At 46.6% G+C, this 19882-nt stretch overlaps 1 protein-coding gene across 1 annotated transcript; it reads left to right on the top strand.

The window, feature by feature from the left end:
* Positions 1-4285: 4285 nt before the first annotated feature.
* Positions 4286-18359, top strand: LOC147252797 (uncharacterized). The gene is made up of 6 exons (XM_086217613.1): positions 4286-4503; positions 5769-5814; positions 8183-8240; positions 8342-8423; positions 13502-13786; positions 17477-18359. The coding sequence occupies exons 1-5, from the start codon at positions 4391-4393 to the stop codon at positions 13533-13535; spliced, it is 333 nt and encodes a 110-aa protein (XP_086073739.1). The 5' UTR covers positions 4286-4390; the 3' UTR covers positions 13536-13786; positions 17477-18359.
* Positions 18360-19882: the final 1523 nt, after the last annotated feature.

Below are 19882 nucleotides of genomic sequence, written 5' to 3'. Positions count from 1 at the left end.
GCTGAAGATTGTCACGGCACCAAGTCGTTAAGAAACAATCAATCATGTCGTTGTGTGTGTGTGTGTGTGTGTGTGGGGGTGTGTGTGTGTGTGTGTTGCCCTGCTGCCCAGAGGCGTGTGATTCAACATATAACAGGCACGTGCATAGAAGCAGTAAAGTACATGTTTGTCCATACGTATAAAATATACACAGGTGATGAGAGTGACGGGGAGGCTGACAGTACTACTGGTACTGATGCAAACGCAGTAATACAGCCTACATGTGGATATGAATAATGATATGAAGTACACGAGGAGGCTGGGGTACTTTAACGAGTGCTGTAGAAGCACTCGTATACAGAGGGGAGGTGAACTGAAGGCTGTGACTGTCAAACAGGCGGAGGGCCTTCGTCACTGTGCTAGTACGGCTCTGCTCAGAACCACCCGGGCTGAACTCACACACACACACACACACACACACACACACACACACACACACTCATATTCGCTCAACACAACAGGGCAGAACACTGTCGCTGTCCAGAGCTCCAAAATACTACAACAGCTACACAGCCAGAGTGCTGCCATAGTGGCACAACAGCTAGCAGACCACTAGCAACATGGCAAAGCTAACAATATACTGCATGATGGCGTACAAGTCAGGAGTGGAGCAGCATGTTGGAGTTCCTTCTGCCAGCAGCAGCAGCAGCTGTGGGCGCTGCGCTGGGTTGAGCAGGTGTGGCTGCTCACCTGCTCCCCTCCCACTGCCAAACATCCACGACAAGGAACCAAATGATGAGGAGCGAACTTGAGGGGAAATTTGGGATTCTTTTCTCTCTCTTTCCTTTTTTTGTTTCAACAAGTGTAAATTAATGTGAGTGGAGTTTGAGAACCCTGTGAGCCACTGAGCGGCGAGTTAACGACTCCACCAGGAGTTTGTGACAACTTCTTTTATTCGTGTACTTCCCCTGAATGCCTCTCGTGTTTTCCAGCTGCATGTTTTCAGTGTTCAGATGCAGGTTTAGGAGCCGGATGAGTGAAAATGAGGCTGGCTAACGGAGTTAGAACAGCCAGTCAAATCTGATCCGAGGTCAGCAAGTTGTTACCAGACGAATTCACTCTTGACGAGCCATATTCTCAAACTCTTGCCGCCTCTTGGCTCAACATCATCTTGCCAGTGATTTTGAGCAGGTGAAACTTTGTTTACGATGGCGACCGCATCGCTCTCACGCCGCTGTGGTCCTGTGGCTGCAGCTCTGCGTGGAGAGAACTGCAATGCTGCTCAAACTGTAGTTCGTCATAATTCAGCTCTGTGTGAATGAGGACCTCTCACATCATGTGTGCACAGTTCTACTCGCTGGAAAAGTAGCGAAAAAAAGACATTTGGGTTTTGTTGTTGTTGTTGTTGTCTGTGAGATAATTGAAGTGTCCAGGAGTCTTTAGGAGACAAGGAGGAAAGGAAACATGTTATTGACATGGTTATTAATGTGGTTAATGTACAAATTAACATGGTTATTACATGTTATTAACATGTTTATTTATGTGGTCACTGATGTGGTTATTAACATGGTTATTGGCGTGGTTATTAACGTGGTTATTGACGTGGTTATTGGCGTGGTTATTAACATGGTTATTTATGTGGTTATTGACGTGGTTATTGGCGTGGTTATTAACATGGTTATTGACATGGTTAATAATGTGGTTAATGTACAAATTAACATAGTTATTACATTTTATTAACATGTTTATTTATGTGGTCACTGATGTGGTTATTAACATGGTTATTGACGTGGTTATTGGCGTGGTTATTAACATGGTTATTGGCGTGGTTATTGGCGTGGTTATTGGCGTGGTTATTAACATGGTTATTGGCGTGGTTATTGACGTGGTTATTGGCGTGGTTATTAACATGGTTATTGACGTGGTTATTGGCGTGGTTATTGGCGTGGTTATTAACATGGTTATTGGCGTGGTTATTGACGTGGTTATTAACATGGTTATTTATGTGGTCACTGATGTGGTTATTAACATGTTATTGACGTGGTTATTAATGTGGTTAATGTACAAATTAACATGTTATTACATGTTATTAACATGTTTATTTATGTGGTCACTGATGTGGTTATTAACATGGTTATTGACGTGGTTATTGGCGTGGTTATTGGCGTGGTTATTGACGTGGTTATTGGCGTGGTTATTGGCGTGGTTATTAACATGGTTATTGACGTGGTTATTGGAGTGGTTTTATAACATGGTTATTGGCGTGGTTATTGACGTGGTTATTGACGTGGTTATTGACGTGGTTATTGGCGTGGTTATTAACATGTTTATTTATGTGGTCACTGATGTGGTTATTAACATGGTTATTAACATGGTTATTGACGTGGTTATTGGCATGGTTATTAACATGGTTATTGGCGTGGTTATTAACATGGTTATTGGCGTGGTTATTGACGTGGTTATTGACGTGGTTATTGGCGTGGTTATTGGCGTGGTTATTAACATGGTTATTGACGTGGTTATTGGCGTGGTTATTGGCGTGGTTATTAACATGTTTATTTATGTGGTCGCTGATGTGGTTATTAACATGGTTATTAACATGGTTATTGACGTGGTTATTGGCATGGTTATTAACATGGTTATTGGCGTGGTTATTAACATGGTTATTGGCGTGGTTATTGACGTGGTTATTGACGTGGTTATTGGCGTGGTTATTGGCGTGGTTATTAACATGGTTATTGACGTGGTTATTGACGTGGTTATTGGCGTGGTTATTGACGTGGTTATTGGCGTGGTTATTGGCGTGGTTATTAACATGGTTATTGACGTGGTTATTGGCGTGGTTATTGGCGTGGTTATTAACATGGTTATTGACGTGGTTATTGACGTGGTTATTGGCGTGGTTATTGACGTGGTTATTGGCGTGGTTATTGGCGTGGTTATTAACATGGTTATTGGCGTGGTTATTGGCGTGGTTATTAACATGGTTATTAACATGGTTATTGGCGTGGTTATTGGCGTGGTTACTGGGGGGTCCGGGGTCTTCCAGGTCTTCAGTGTAACAAATCCTGCATTAAAACAGTTCCGATCTCATTTTCGGCCTGGACTGAAACACTTTCTGTACCAAGTGAACTGGTTGGAGGATGAAGAGGTGGTGGTGGTGGTGGTGGTGGTGGTGGTTGGGTGAGGGTGGGGGGTTGCTAATGGACTTGGGATGTGCGCCTAGTCCATGTCAGTGCTCGAGTTCCCAGACAGCCGATGGGAGAAGAGAGGGGGTTTTGGGGGGGTGGGGGGGGTGGGGGGTCCTGGATGGTGCACCCGGGCCATTGTGCCCGCTCCTTTAGCCCATTAACCAGCACCAACTGCACTCCGCGTTCCCAAGCAGAGCTCGAGGCCTGCCCGCCTGCCTGCCCGGCCGGTCCCGGTAACCAGGCATCGGGGCGGGCGGCGGGAGCTCGGAAACAGTAGCCGCATTTAGAGCTCGATCTCCAGGAAGGCGTCCAAAATTTGGAGAGAAAGAAAAGTGGAGACATTGGTAGGCAGGGAGAGACCCCCGACAACAAACCGGGGGCTGACAAAGTTGTCTCTTTGGCAGTCGCGCCTCCTATTGAAGCAGTAATTTATTCAAAGGAGATTTTTATCCCCGCGATCTGATTATTATGATAATCGAGTGACCCAGACCTCCTTTCTGGGCTCTTGTCTGCGGGCCCCGGGCTCGGCGGTGACAGTAAAAGCTGATTTGCACGGTCTTCACCCCCCTGGTCACATTCCTGGACTCCTCCGCATCAAAGACGCAGACAATGAGCGCAGTGGATGTGCGCACTTGATCCAGGCGCAGGAGCGGAGGCCGCAGAGTCTGCGCTGGGGGGGAGGGGAGGGGGGCTTTGTGTCAAACGAATACTAGTAGCCAGACAAGATTACAAGAATCTTTTTTTATAATCCCACATGGACCAAAAACGGGCCTCAAAACCAAACACTTGATATGAGAGAGAGGAGAGGGGCTGAGACCTGCGAGGAGGCAGGAGAACTCTGCTGTGGTTCGTCTGAAGTCTGGAGAGAAACAGGAAAGAAACATGATTTCAAAAAAAGGAAAGAAGAAAGAAAGAAAAATGAACAATTTCAGGATCAGTAAAGGCAGAGAACTTGGCTCCATAGGGGGTGGAGACAGAACCGGACCTGCAGCGCGTCATGAAGGGGGCGTGGTCTCCGCGCGCTATATGTTGCTACAGCAGCACGTTATAAGTTCATATTGCTTCTGACGCGAGGAGGAATGGCGGGCGCGAGGGACGGTGGGCAGGGGAGGGGAGGGCAGGTGGAGGGGGGTGTGAGGAGGAGGAGGGGGGGTCCACCTTCGCGGGAAATAATGGGGATGATAATAAACCAGGAGGAAAACCCGTTGGAGAGACGCTGAATGGACGGAGCCGCAGAGACGTCACGGGCGGCCGCGGCCATGAAGAGCGCGTGCAGCCTCCGGAGGCTCACTCGGTCCCCACCAGCCGGAGGGAGGAGGCGGCGGGCGGCGGCGTGAGTATGAACCGGGATCAGGGGTTCCTCCTGGAGGGAGGTGCAGGTGCAGGGAGCGCGGACGAGGGAGAGGGCGACGGTGGCCGGCGCGTGAGCAGCAGCAGGTCCTCTGCGCGATTAAAACCTCTTTCTGTGTCATGATGCGGGAGCGCGGAGGGACGCGGAGGACGCGGCTGGACTCCCAACACTCAGCCTCCCAGCCGCCTCCTCCTCCGGGGAAGGCTCGAGGCCGACCGGTGTGTGCCGGAGCGGTGCTGAGGTCCGGGGAAAGGTCACGCGTGAACGTGCGGCGGCGGAGCGACTCCCGTTTCTGCGGTTTGGTGTGCATTTCCAGCACCGGCGGGACCCGGCACGCGCTCCCGCACTCCTCCGGGGTCACTTCTGCTCTGCTGGGCTCCGGAACACTCTGACATCATCAGGACGGACAGTCTTTTCTGTCTCTTTTCTCCTTTTTAAAAAAACAAAACAAAAATGATGCTGTGCGCGTCCATGTGGCTCAGATAGGATCAGCAGCAGCTCGGCCCGCAGTGCGCGTGCAATAAAAACAATAATAATAATAATCATAAAAATAATAATCATAGAAATAAGAACAACAATAACAACAATAATAATTATTATTATAAGAAGACAAAGTGGCGGTGTTCACACCCACAGTTTGCAGATAAAAGCATCACAAGGCCAAATATCCAACGCGCGCGCACACACACACACTCACACACACACACACACACACACGTGCGCTCCGAGGACGAGGCCCGCAGCACGTGCGGACGCACCGAAGGATAACACGAGAGCGCGGAGGCTGAGGAGCCTTAAGGAGAGTTTGGAGGGAAAAATATATGCATATACATATGTGTGTGTTTATGTATATATGTGTATATGTATATATATATATATAAACATATATCTATCCATCTATCTATTTATATATACTTACATTTAGATGGATAGATGATGAAATGCAACCTTTCCTATGAGCAGGACAGTTTTAATGCGCGCTAACAGCTACAACAATCTAGATTTTTAATTTTTAATGTACTAATTTAAATTGTTACAGCAAAAACGCTGAGATGAAGAGTGTGTGTGTGTGTGTGTGTGTGTGTGTGTGTGTGTGTGTGTGTGTGTGTGTGTGTGTGTACATGTGGTGTCAACCCTGATGCTGCAGCCTGCTTATGGGGGGTTTCACGCTCCGCCGAGGTTCTGGATTGTGTACACCGGTCTTCTGAGTCCATCTGAAGAATAAAATAATCGTCTCTTTTTTCCAGGCATCCCTGGAGGGACGTTCATGGGCCCCCGATCACGTGGCTCCGTGTAGGTAACACCGGCTCTCACAGTCACACACCGGCGGAACGTTACAACCTGGAGGAAGAGTAGAACTCAAACCACTGCTGTGACATAATTTCAGGGCAGAATGTGGTCTCATTTTGTTACAGTTAATATAATATTGTTATTTTATGGTTGTTATTTTGTAACACACAAAACAAACGGAAACTGATGAAATAATTGACCCAGATAATTTCATCAGATAACCACGCTGCTCTAAATACTGTGTGTGTGTGTGTGTGTGTGTGTGTGTGTGTGAGAGAGAGAGAGAGAGAGAGAGGGACATAGACCCAGTCACATGACCTACTTCAGCTCGTGTTGCCTTCAGTCCGTGATTTGAAACTGAAACGTCCCACCACGTGGTTCCAATCAGGTTCCATAATGGAACTCAATTTCGTTCTAAAGGTGCTCCGCGTCTCCGCATAAATTATTTCCAATTAGAGGCGGTGGGTTTGTTGACGTCACGCAGGTCTCGGCCAATAGCAAACGCTGATGAGGTTGGTTTGAAAGGAGGAGAGAGGACGGGCAGCGATGTCTTCGCCTGTTTTTGGGAGTCGTCTCTGCTGCTGCTCTCAACTTTTTACACATCCGAGACACTTTTGAATCATTGGGCTTCATATTTGATCAATTACAGCATCGATGCATTAAAAAGCATCTCTGAGGAATGAAACCTCCAGAAGGCAAATATTAGAAAAAGTATCAATTTACTGGAATTTTATTTTACAGAGCAGAATGACGACTCTCAACAGTGAGGCGAAATAAGAGCAACCTGCAAGAAAGGATCTGCCTCTCCTCACCTTAGAATCAGTCTTGAAGCAGCAGATTAAAAATGTTGCGTCAGTAATGTTCAGTCCTTCTAAAACAAAATATCACTCAGATTATTTTCTGACCCAAAAAACAGTGAGTTGTGTTTTTTTTAAAAGAAAAAGAATTATGACATTTAGTAGCTTTCCAACTTAAAATGAAATAAGTAGCTTTAACTTGAAATCCTCAACCTTCACGTCAGAAAAATTACACGTTCTTCAATATTTTCTGTTTTACAAATTTAAATGTGATTATTAAGCTAAATAATCAGTAAAAGTGTGTGTGTGTGTTTGTGTGTGTGTGTGTGTGTGTGTGTGTGTGTGTGTGTGTGTGTGTGTGTGTGAGATCCAGTGCAGTAGCAGCATTCTGGGAACTGTGTTTCTGCTCGCTCGCTTTGTCCTTGTGGGATGAAACAAAGCACATTTATGGAACTCGCCGTCACGATGGCGAAGCCTCCTGAATGACAACAAAACAACTAATCTGCAGGAACCCAGAAGGAGGCCGCTCGCTCGCTCGCTCGCTCACTTGCTCGCCCGCCTCCTCGCTCTCTGCAACCTGCAGGAGGAACAATGCCAGTGGGATTTGTGTTTGCTAGCAGGGATGTAGCCGTCCGTGCTAATGTCAGGGCGTGCAGGAGTGTTCGGGTTTGGGCGGAGGGCGAGAACATTCTCTCGCCTCGCCCTCTCGATATCTCACCATCTCTCTCTTTCAGTCAGTGGAGCTTTGCTTGGTGGTGGTGCTGGTGGGGGAGGAGCCTGCCACAACAGGGATCTGGGCACACAGAGCAGCTTTAATTAGATGGGGCCTTGTGCCACTGTGTGTGTGTGTGCGTGTGTGTGTGTGTGTGGTACATCGTTGTCTATATACGTGAAGCTGTGTTTTGTGCATGTTTTGTGAGATTTATGGCAAGCGTGTGTGTTTTCATCACCGTGGGTCTAAGGACGGTTCGTCTCCACATCTTTAAATCCTCCATCTTTGGCATCAGTATCGCCGGCTGCTTCAGTAACAGAACCGTTTGCTTTGTCGTCAAACAGTCAGGATCTTCTTTTAATTTAAAAAGGCGTTTGGACCTCGGCCTCCCACGGAGCCAGTCAGTGAGTGGGTGAGGAGGGTGAGGAGGGTGAGGCCCCGTAGGGGCGGGTGCCAGGCTGAAGATGCTGAGGTTGGCGGCGTGGTCAGTTTGGACTCATTTAACAACTTGTGAGCATTTTATTCAAATTGGTGGTTGTCTGTGATTGTTGGGGATACGGAGGCATCACTGGCTGTCCAACCCGAGCATTACAAAGGGAGGCTTCTGATTGGCTAAGACAGATGAGGCAGGATGAGGGGCCGTTGGTGACGTCACAAAAATATTTTATGAGGACATTTAAGGACCGCTGGATGTTGCGGGATGAAAGAAGGCCCCGAGCCAGCGGAGCTGCGGCGGTGGCGTCTACTCCGATTGGTCTTCTTCAATCCAAACTTTATTCACCTTTGACTAAGTTGTATTTCCACTCGTCCTGTAGAACTGAACCGATGTGTCTCATCAACAACATTCTCCTCTTGCTCGTAGGTGGGAGTGCGGCCAATGGAGCGCCGCCTTCGGCTTGAGAGGATGGGTAGCCTTCGGGGTTGGTTGTTATCTTTGGTTATCTAGCTGTATGAGTGATGTACATTCTTCATAAAGCTAGATAACCGAAAGTAACAAGAATCCCATTACACTCCTGAAAAGGCATGAAGACCCCAAACAATGAACACGGAACTCAAGAACACAAGAACACGGACATCGGAGAGGACGAGGGAGGCAGTGAAAGGTAGGCCGCATGAATTTGGTCTTCACTGTATGTGCAAGCATATCCTAGCCCACAGACTTTAGATCACTATGAGGTTACGGTCTATATCCCGTTCGTCAATAATTGGAAATATCAGTAGAAATACCATTGTTAGACATTTAGAAATAAATGGGACATTGCCTGCAGCCAGTGGCGGTGATCCACAGCAGCATGGCTGGTGAAACAGGATCACTTTTAATCTAATAAGCCCCATGATCCTTGTGCATGGGGCTGCATGCAGGAGCTTAGTATCACATGGCCCGGAGTGACGGGCTCGCTAGAAAAGACCCTCACTGATTCACCAAATCCGGTGGACTTTGACAAGTCGTTTAACAAGTCGGTATTGGCTAATCAGTCTGCTAGCCAGCTTGGTCAACATTGATTTGGCTCCGTGAAATTCAGCCTCTTTGGCATCAAGAGAACATGCAATATGAAAAGAATGTGCGCCTTTTATATCATAGAGCTGCATACGGCGCTATGAATTATACATATGTTCTGACTTGGATGGGAGTTAAGAATGCTCCCTCTGAGTTAATCCGGGCTCCCAACGCCCTGCCGGCATCTAAGCGAACACACCAGAATTTGTTTGAGGCCAGTTTTGTTAAGTTGTTGATTTTTTTCTCCTTCCCACCTACTTCTTCCTCCCCTTTGCGTGAAAAGATGTTTGATTTGGGGTCCTGGCCGTTGTTTGATTTGACGTGACAGTTGGCTTGGTTGTGAATGGGCCGTGGCAAAGCCTCCATTGCATGAGGTGCTACCATGTGGAAAGGCCTGATGGGATCTCGTTGAATGCCGTTGTGTGTGCGCACAAGGCTGCGAAGGAGGGGTTTTGGGGGGCGGTGGTCCAGGGGCAATCAAGCATAAAGTGCCCCCAGTGACAAGATCCATGAGCCAGAGAAGGAGAACAATCTCAGCCTTTAGGTTCTTTGGTGGAGCTCATGGTGAGGAGTAATTGGTCAATCAGATCTTCAACCTCGAGGCTTCTGATGGCTGATTGAAGGTGTGATTTCTTTTCTGCCCATCAGAAATAGAGGGTCACTCCTGCTGAGAAAGACCACTAAAGATCGCTCCCAAGGTCTCAGGGCTGTGGAGCTACAAGGCTAGCAGCTATTCCACACTGCTGCCTCAACATGGCTCAGCTGAAGCATGCAGACATTCCACCTGACATAGTTCTGACTTGAAACAAGCTTAAAAGCATGTGTGGCACCTCGCTATGTCTCTGAGCCCTGCAGAGGTGCCTGCTGCTGCATTGCAGCTGCTGAGGGTGACATTTGAGCTCCGTGCTTGTAAGAGAGAGGAACGAGGGCCTCGACAGGAAGTGACAGCCGGACATGTTCTTTGATGGCAAAGAAGTTTCCTCTCTGTTGTGCTGTAGACTTGGTTTATCTCCTATGAGTGACTGACGTCTGATTTCTTAGTGTGTATCCATTTCGCATTTATGAATTTCAGCCTTCAGAGAGAAGGATGCATTCAGCGTCCAACAGTGTACAACAGTACTTCTTTTTCTTTTACCTTTCACCGACAAACCTGCTGCTGAAACAGTAGCCAGCATCTCTGAGGTAAACATTTATGAAGTTAACAGAGGGGACAAATCCGACCCATTTTGAAGAGTTGAAGTGGGCCCCTCTTCCTTTCCGTGTCAGTTCCAGTACTCGGGCTAAATGGGAACTGAAGTCTTGGACAGATTGTGTTTGTACTCTAAGCGGTGCCCTGGGAGACGTATGTCAGTCTTCAAATGCTTTGTTCTGGCCTTGCGTGTGGCACAGTTATATCACTAACACTTCACACTGGGGAACCCAGAGACTGTCTTAGCTTCTGCCTGCCTGGAAATGGTATGGGCATGATGGTGGAGCTCCTAAAAACCACCCCAGGGCCTCTCTCTCTCTCTCTCTCTCTCTCTCTCTCTCTCTCTCTCTCTCTCTCTCTCTCTCTCTCTCTCTCTCTCTCTCTCTGTATCCCATGGCAGTGTCTGAAATAGAAAGAGAGCACGAAGAGAAGGAAGGAAGGACAGAGGAGGAGGGTTTGTCTTAGCTTTCATGCACTAGGAAAGCAGATTTAGAATCCAAGTGTCAAATAGAAAAACAGCCATTGTGGTCGGGTCCTACTTGCCCCCCCACCAGTAGACTTTACAGTCAATAGAGCTAGTCCACTTGTCACTGAGGGACAATGCACCCCTTTGCCTCCCTTTCAGCCCCACCGGGTCCGAGCAGCCAGACAGTTTTCTGAATAAAACCCAGTGATTCTTGCCCTCTTTTCTCCGCTTTCCTTTCTCTTGACGGAACACACCAACAGGGTTTAGAAAATGGCTTCACTGTTGGGCCAAAGCAGAAGACCAGACCTTGTTATTTTATACAACTTTCCCTCCACCCTAAATTGCAAAAGTCAACCCCCCCCCCCCCCCCCAACAAAAGAGATTAGGTTTGGCAACAGGCGTAGTTTGACTGAGCTTGGACCACATGGGGGGTGCCCACAGTCTGACCCCACGCCCCGTTTGACTCATTGTTGATTTCTGGAGATGAAATTTGCTTTGTGCTCTCAGACGACAAGAATCCATCAGACCTTGTCGACATGGACGTCTTAGTGAGACAGTGTTTGGCCTGGCTGTCCAGCCTTGGCCTCTTATCTTTTTTAGCTGCTTCTAAAAATGTAGCCCAGTTTTGCCACATTTCTCCAGTGATTTGCCAAGTTTTCTCTAAAGGGATTCTGCAGATATCTTTAGATCTCAAAGCCGCGATCACCCAAGGGAGCGAGTTAAGGGTAAACAATGCAGGCACACAGAGGAAGAAAGAAATATCAGAGGGAGTGCAACTCAGCACGGAAGCATGAATACATTCTTACAATTTACCAAAAAAAGAGAGTGATGTTTTAAAAGAGCAAATCTTCTTGTGTCCATACCTTCAGTATTTCCAACCACACTAAAGCAAGTCATTCAGCAGCAGCAGAAACTGAAACACTCTCACAGCCACAGCAAAACACTGCGCGCATTTGTTTGTCTTGTTCGTTAATAAAGCTTTTACCGAGAGCCTCCAAAAAAGCCCATTCTGGTAAAATGACTTGGCAAAGCGTCCGGTGGAGGGTCTGTTCAGGCTGAGGCTGCTCCTGCTGTCATTGTCTAGCTCTCTCTCTCTCACACCTACGAGTCCAGAGTAAGCACACAATTTCATTGTTGCGTGAGCTGTTAATATCAGAGGCTTCACAATGGAGCCCATTCGCCATATTTGCATAAGGCACTTTTCCAACAAGGACCCGGAGAGGGCTTGAAAGCTGGCCCACTCCAGTGCCAATGGCAAAAAATGTCAAGTGCCAATTAGGAGAGGTTTGCCACCATTCATCAGTACCCCACCCCTGTCGTCCTTCCCCTCCCTGCCTACCACCCCAACTCTCTCACACTCCGAGTCACCCCTGTTTTTGCCACCTTATTCCAATTTCAGATGTAGTCTTCCCCTACTGACACCCAGAGACAAAAGCTGGCTCCCTCCTCCGCTGGCTAATGGAGGATCCTTTCTGCTGGGCTTGGAGTAAAGCAGACAGCGTGCTCCCTCCACTGATTAGTCAGCTTTCTTTGTTGATTTCTTTGAATAGACGGGTTCAGGAACTATGCTGCTAAACCTGCGAGATACAGACTCCACCTGCTAATGCATAGTGAACTTGTTAGGTACCCTGTGCTACAGTGGTTTTAGACTTGCACGGGCAGGTGTGGCTAATTTAGTAAAGACGCATTTGAAGCAATTATAACTCCTTTCATCTGACATTCACAGTGGTCCGTCTGTGCTAGCCCTAAAAGAATTTTGCCACCTAATCCCTTGCTCTAAGCTAGTCCTGATTATTATTTGCACTGATACATTTTTGTTGTGTCCTGTTGTGAGAATAAATGCATTTGTCATGCAGACTTTGAGATAAAAAGATAAAAAGAAATGCACATAACACTGCAGAGTTAGCTTAACTGGGGTCAGCAGTCCTGCTAACGTTGCTGCCGCTGTGTTACAGCTGCATGATATTCACTCCAGCTTAAAGTGTATTTTGCCCTTTAATAGGAGTCTTGAGCTCACAAAGACGTTGTTTTTCCTCTCCTGCATCACTATTTTGTGACTCCAGAATGCTGCAAGATCCAGTCACGTATATTAAGCTTGAAGCTAATGGACACTGATGGCTAACAACAGTGACAAAAATGTGCTTAAAAACTTTGGAGTGCATCTTCAAAGTGTTTGTTGAACACACGGTTGCAAAAAAAAAAAAAAAAAGAAGTGTAGATTGTACCTGCAGATGCAGTTCAGTTGTTGTTAGCCATCAGTCTACATTAGCTTCAAGCTAAATGTATATAGCTGGCTCTTTCTGAAATGTGGAGTCACAAAGAAGTTGTACAGGAGAGAATAAAACGTCTCTGTGAGCTCCAGACTCCTATTAGTGAGTACTTGAAGGAAAAAATATACTTTTTGGGTGAAGTACCGCCTTAACTGGTGAGTGTCAACATACTTGTTTTTTTACTTCTGCTGAAAAATCTGCATTTATTCCGTTGTGTTAAATGCAAATTCGCCAAAATTATAAGTGTTCTTAAATTTAAGTGTTTACAAAGGAAATCTTTTTCTACAAAAGGCAAAGAATAAAAAAAAAAAAAAAAACAACAAAACAAAGATGCAGCAAATTTGAAAAAATGATGTTGGTACAATAAGAAATGGCCCAATTGGGCTACTGTTGTTTTCCAGCGAGCATTTACCTAATTTACGGACTCCTGCCACTCAACGGGATTGTTCTCTTGTCCCTTATTCTCTTTCATTCTTTCATTCAGTCTCTGTGTCGAGTTTTTTTTCCCACCCTTGATTCTCAGATGGTTGGATCTGATTTGCATGCATTTGCATAATGAAAGTCATTTGCATGCTCAGGGGCAGACAGTACCATGAGAACAGACATGAAAAGGTGTGTGTGTGTGTGTGTGTGTGCGCATACATGTGTGTACACACATTGTGCATGGCTAGCATTTGCGTGTGCAATACATGTGCATTTTGATGGAGAAACCTCGTTCTGAAAATTTTTCCTCTTGCCCTCTGATCTTCCCCTCCCAGTGTTCCGTGCAGGCTACCATCGCCGCACCGCTGAAGGAAAGCTGGCAAAAGGAGACTGAGAAACAGAAAAGAAGAAGGAGGAGGGGTTGCTGTTGATTCTGCCCACCCTCTCTTCTCGCCCTACTCTGCATCGCCTCTCCCCTCCTCCTCCTCCTCCTCCTCCCTTCCTCCTCTGCTTCATCCTCAGCAGACTGCCCCTTTTTCCTGTACAACGAGACGTAGCTCGCGCCACCATCTTAGAGCAACGCTGGCATGAAATGGAAGTGGGAAGACCCGTCAGTGCAGGTAAACCCACTGTGCCCACCATCTTTCCCCAGACGCCGCCTCGACCCAGCATCCTCCCAATCACCGCTGCTGTTTTAATCACCTCGGATGTTAATTGCGAGATTCATGTGCTGATGGGTGGAGGTGGGGGCGAGCTGATGTGGGCAGGGCGTGTTTTGTGCGTTCACATTAAATCACTCTGCTCTCAATGCCGCTCTCAGGAGGCTTTCAGTGGGCATCTGTCCTCCGCACCGCCATGTTTTCTTCCTCATTTGGGAATATCTGTGCCATCCTCATGTGCGTGGCCTGACATGGCGTCAGCAGCCATTTTGGAGAAACGATACACACACGTTTGAATAGTTGGGCGCCCTCTGACCTGAATATGGAGAGTTGGTTTTTAACAGTTCCTGCTCTAATAGGATCAGCGTTTCTCTATAACTTCTGTTTTTCCTCAATTCCCTAAATGAGATCAGAGGAAAAGTCGAGGCTGCGGTGACGAAGGTTCTGGACTCCACGTCCTAGGTTTCCCAAAACATGAGGCACAACAGCTAAGAAGGACTGAATTAATAGAGAGATGGTGAAGAGTGAGAGAGGAAGCTGCTCTCCCCGCGAGTGTTGCAGGGCAGCTGGAGCTCAAACAACTCCAGTATTGTTCGTTCCCGATCAAGCTCATTCTACACAGCATTATTCCAACTCCCAACTTTGAAAACCGCTTAAACCAAAATTCCAATTAGCGTTGATTGAGTAAAACAGCCAGTAAACAATACACACCATTGTCCTTGCAAACGTGAGCCCACTCTTTGTTTGTGGGCTGGAGGTCACAGAGGGAGTGCTGATGCTTATGGTGCCAGTCCATGTGGCTAACAGCTCATGGTGCTGCTGGGTCAAGGTGAGGGGAGGAAGAGTTGCATCATGGCAACATAATCAGAGAAATTCACCCAAAAAGTTGGTTTCAAATGAGGTCATGCTCAGCTCTCCGTATTTCAATGTTTTCGCGTCTTTGACGGCAGCGGCGGTGGCGTCGCTTGGCTCTCCTGAGAAGTGCTGTGGTAACTGTGTCAAACCCAAAGCGCACTAATCACGGAAAGGCCTCCTTTAACAGGTGGTAGATTGAGCGAAGGGGGCCAGAGCCGTTCTCAATTTACTGTGTAAATTATGCAGAGCCCAAAACAATGCAAACAGTAGACAGTGGAGTGGCTGGCGTTGGCTAATGAGATGATGAGAAGCCTGGGAGGGCTGGGAGCTAGTGGAGGTGAGGGGGTGGGCACGGCCGGCAGCTTGTGTCTGGATCTGTGTGTGTGTGTGTGTGTGTGTGTGTGTGTGTGTGTGTGTGTGAAGGTCTAGAAGAGCTTTGGCAGAGGAGCAGACACTGTCCCGTCTGTGCAAGCCCCACCATCAGCACCCCTCCTGCCCAGACTGAGTGCTTCAGGAGGAGGGGAGCAGGCAGCTGGGGCACCCTGCCCCCATTACGCTGCACCAGCCTTGGGAACCTCTGTGGCAGAGGTCCCCCTAACACTGGCACGTAGGGGCCCCCCAAAAGTCTGGCTAAAATCCCCCCATCACCACCACCACCACCCTCCCACCCTAATGTGAGACTGGGGGCCTGGGAAGGACTTCAAGTTCACGGCCAGACCTCCTATTGAGCTGACAGCCTGACTGTTTGCTCAATTGGACTCCCTATTCAGAGCTGGAAGGGGGAGTATTGAGAAGGGGCTGGAGGGTGGGGGTGCTGCTGGAGGAGACACCGTAGCACTGTGATAGCTATTCATTCAGCAGGGGGACATAAGTAAAGAGTGAGGGAGAGAGTGAAGAGGGACGGGGGTTGAGTCGGGGTGCATAAATAAAAAGTGAGGAATCCAGGCTCAGAGTTTGCTTTGAGCCGTGTGCGCCTCTCTCACACTCTTTTAGACTCTTAATTACCGGCGCCTTCCACTTTCCTCCCCCCATTTCTCCTGGTACACCCCTTTCCTGCTCCCAAACTCCTGAACACACACACACACACACACACACACACACACACACACACACACACAATCTCAATCATCATCCTCTCTATCCCCTGGTTTTATTGGGCCACATGCTGCGGCTGTAAATTTACTATTAACAAGCGTATTCACTGTCGTCCTCTCGACAAAACAAGACCATGATGCCAATAACTCAAAGCGACACCAATACCCCAAACTGCCTTTTATGCCATCGTCCGCCGCTCCCTCCCTCCTCGCCTCTCCAGCTGACTGAACTGATGCTAACTTGCTAACAGCTCAGGCGATGCTACGTTATTGGTTCACTGTGCACTTCGTGACCCGCTGTAATATTTTAAGTTGCTTGTCTGAGCTGTTTGAAAAGAAAAAAATATATAATGGAACAAAAAGGAGGTTTGATAGTCCTCTGAAGTCCAGTTGAGCCTAGCTTAGGCTGCGTCACATGCTTCCTCTTTGCATTAGCAGCTCGTAGCGTACCAGGCTCCTGATAAGGCCTTTCAACTTCACTCTCAATCCCCTCAGCTGGAGCCGAGCTCACGCCGGCCAGATTTAGGGCACACAAGAAATACCACCATCATTTATTTTCATATTTAAAACACAACAGCAGGGCACCAGAGTCCAGTATTGCATGCTGCCCCTCATCAGGTCACATGAGGGTTGCTGATGCGACCCACAGAGAAGTTTTATCCCTCCTGCAGCACCTCTTTGTGACTCCCCCAAGCAGAAAGAGCCAGCTACGTAGATTTAGCGTAAAGCTAATGTAGACTGATGGCTCACAGGAGCCAAAATGTCCAAAAATGTTCATTTACAAACTCCCAAGTGCAGGGTTTGATATACTGCATGTCTCTTTTACCCATTTTTCCATTCTTTATGCGATCCATCCAGTTCAGCACGACCGTGAACATGCGTGGAGCTACTCAGGCTCCTCCCCCATCACACATGGTAGCACAAAACTGGACGGCTTCTAGTTTTTGGGGCGTTTTTCTATTATTTTTCAAATTAAACTGTTGCTGAATGACTGAGCGTACGGCGTGGATTAACGGGGACGATGCTCCATCAGCTGGAAGCTAAACATATGAGGTTGGCTCCGTCTGCATTCTGACGTCACAAAGAAGAGACGCAGGAGGAAAAAACATCTTTGTGAGCTCCCGCCTCCTATCAGTGTCTCTTCATGGCTTTGTGGCAGCTGTTTAGCCTTTTAATTAAAATGAAAGCTAACTGTACTCACATTGTGTTGGGAAATCAATAACGGCACTCCACAATAAAAGCACCACGCTCAGAGTTTTTAATGTGGCGAGAATTAGTGTTCGTTTTACAGGCCAAACCAAGAATTTGTGTTTAACGCCATGGTGTTGATTTTGACAGCTGTTTGTTCATTTAACTGATATGTAATTATCTCCATCCTGGTTTTATTCAGTCAGATCTCAACTGACTAAATGTCCGAGCACCAGTCTCATCTTGGTCAAAACAAGTGTTTGGTCTGCTTAGTTTCTGAAATTTTACTTTGTTGTGGCGCTGAATGTGTCTCTTCTTGGTTCTTGGCAGCTAATTTAGTCTTTTTTTGGGTGTCTTTAACAAATAAAGGCGCATTCTGATATTATTTCATTTTTGAAAATTTGAGTTTTATAATCTTGCTGTAGAAAACCTGCTTTTGCTTTGCCTGAACTTTGTCTCATTCGTAAGACATTTGGAGGAACTGAGGCTTCAGACCATCTCTCTGTCTTCGCAGGTCAAAATGCTGCTGAGTCTCAAACAGATTCTTGGAAGGAGGCGGGCAGGACCCCCCCACCCCCACCCCCATGTTCTTCATCTTGGAGTAAACAAGAATGGCGGCTCACAGTGACTCTGGAACATGCTTTTCTTTCTTTTTTCTTTTCTTGTTTTTTTTTTTTTTTTTTTTTTTTTTAATTGAGCCAAAGCTGGACCACGAACGCCTCGCGGACTGAAAGAACGGACCCGGGACAGAAGACGGAGGTGTGGACAAACCAGTCCATCTTTCTGCTTTTTGGAGGCGTTTTGTAATTATTAGTCTTGAAAACAATATTTGAAGCGATGTAATATGTCTTCACTAACATAGAAACCATGTTTAATTAAGTTGTAGCCCAGGTTTTTGTCCGATTTCTGTTTGTTATAGTTGCTAGGATTCAGAGGACACGTGAATGTGAGACCCACGGCAGCAGTGAATAATACTGCACTGCGATTGGGCAGCTCCATGTGTCGGCTGACACAATGGTGAAGGAGTGAGCTGTCGTCTTTACTCTCTATGCAACTGTTTTTATTTCCCTTCAAACCCAGTTGTGGATTTTTTTTTCACATTTGTAGACAATAGGTGTGTGTGAGGGATGCTGTAATATCAGCTCGTTTTTGTGAGGGATTTAGATTTGTGTAGCGAGTCAAAGAGAGCATGAGCAAAAGTGTGTTTGGTAAGCAGAAAACTCCAAAACCTTCCCAGCAGGCTTTGCATCGCAGGGTTACCTGCTTGGGTGTAACGCTCCGTCTCCGAGTGACAAATACATCGGCTTCAAACAGCGTCTTAATTTCCTGTCCTTGACATTAACACACACACACACACACACACACACACACACACACACACACACACACACACAGAGGAATGCAATAAAGCCAGTACTATCACAGCCTAATTCATTCTATATTAATTTTCGGGAAGTGGCCAATTTTTTTCATTACGATTGATAATCTATGCAAATCTTTTAAATATGACTTTAAACAATCTGTGTCTATGCAGAGTCTCTGCCAGTGATTCAAGGGCGACTATCTTGGCCTAATTTAGAAAATGTATTCTTTTGATAATCATGCACATCCCAGTGCTCGAGACAATTACTTATCTGCCTGGATAAGCTTGAAATTATGTTTTTAATCTCCCGCTAAAAGTCACTCCTCTGATATCAGTCCAGAGGCATAGAAACCAGGAATTGTGGTTGAAAATAATTAAATCGCTTGTAATAAATCTATTTTTTCCTTAAAATGTAGATCAAATATATCATTCAGGCGCGGCGAGTGACGTTATTGTTTTACACCAGCAGCCACATTTGTTCACCATATGTGCCTTTGTATGGAAAGAAGTTGTGTTGGAATAGAATTAAATGTTTACATGGAAAACAGAGGACGTGTGTGTGTATGTGTGTGTGTGTTTCTGATACTTGTGTTTTGTGTGTCTTTGGGTAATAAGGTGATCAAAGTTTCAGCAAGAATGGGAGGGGGGGGGGGTGTTAAAGTGGGGTTGGGGGACCCTCAGAGGTCCTTGAGCGTTTTCGCAAACAAAATAAGGAGAAGTGCATTTTCACTTTTAATTAAATTGAAAAAAAAAGCTTCATTGTCCGTCACAAGAAAGTGAAACGATCCTGTGACAGCCTCAATAGTGCATGTTTGAACAACATTTCAAGCATTTACGAACACACACACACACACACACACACACACGACCTGCGGGGCTTGAGCAACACACACTAACAAACTGGAATAGTTGTCATGTTTGAAAGAATTTTCTCCTGATTTTCAGATTTTTTTTCTGTGTTTTTACGTCATTGTCCTTCTGATTCGTAGTTTACCGGCAGTTGGTTTTGTTGTGTTTTCGCGTGTGTGCTGGTTCCCAGGTTCAGCTTCCTGCTAGTCAACAAATGTTTACCAATTAGCAAAAGGACAAAACCCCTGAAAATTTGCAACAATGAAAGAAAAAGAAGGTCCCCAGCACACGTCTAATTATGTATTAGTGGCTGCATTTGGGGTCCGAGGACTGATGCTGGAGCAGAGCTCCTGGTGGCACTGGAATGGAAACAGCAACAGATATGAGCTGGACTGCAGTTTATTAAAACGGCATTGTTTTATTTCTCAACTGAGAAATCAACGGCAAATAATTGAGCTGCAGTAAAAATGTTACAGTCTCGTAAAGGCGGTCCACGTTCTCTCCGGTCTGAACGAAGGGGGGACGATTTGCTTTCGTGTTTTTGTTTAAGAAATCAGAAGTTCTCTGCAGTGACTGACTAACCAGGCCTGGCTGATGGTATATTGACGTGCCTGTTATTGCTCATTTGGCTGAAAGTCAGCGCTCGTCGGCATGTGGATTGCGAGGATCTGTGTGTTTCCCCGTGTGAGTGTGACACCACATATGGCC

This window comes from Aulostomus chinensis, chromosome 11, assembly GCF_037954235.1.
Source record: "Aulostomus chinensis isolate RoL2024-O1b breed Wild chromosome 11, RoL_Achi_v1.0, whole genome shotgun sequence".
NCBI lineage: Eukaryota > Metazoa > Chordata > Actinopteri > Syngnathiformes > Aulostomidae > Aulostomus > Aulostomus chinensis.
The sequence above is the reverse complement of the archived record's forward strand: the minus strand, read 5'-3'. Positions and strand labels throughout refer to the sequence as shown.

Excerpts from the sequence above, each read along its gene's own strand:
- LOC147252797 (XM_086217613.1), top strand. The coding sequence starts at position 4,391 with ATGGACGGAGCCGCAGAGACGTCACGGGCGGCCGCGGCCATGAAGAGC. Across the intron at positions 5,815-8,182 it reads CCCCGATCACGTGGCTCCGT|GTGGGAGTGCGGCCAATGGA; the intron begins GTAGGTAACACC and ends TCTTGCTCGTAG. Across the intron at positions 8,424-13,501 it reads GACGAGGGAGGCAGTGAAAG|TGTTCCGTGCAGGCTACCAT; the intron begins GTAGGCCGCATG and ends TTCCCCTCCCAG.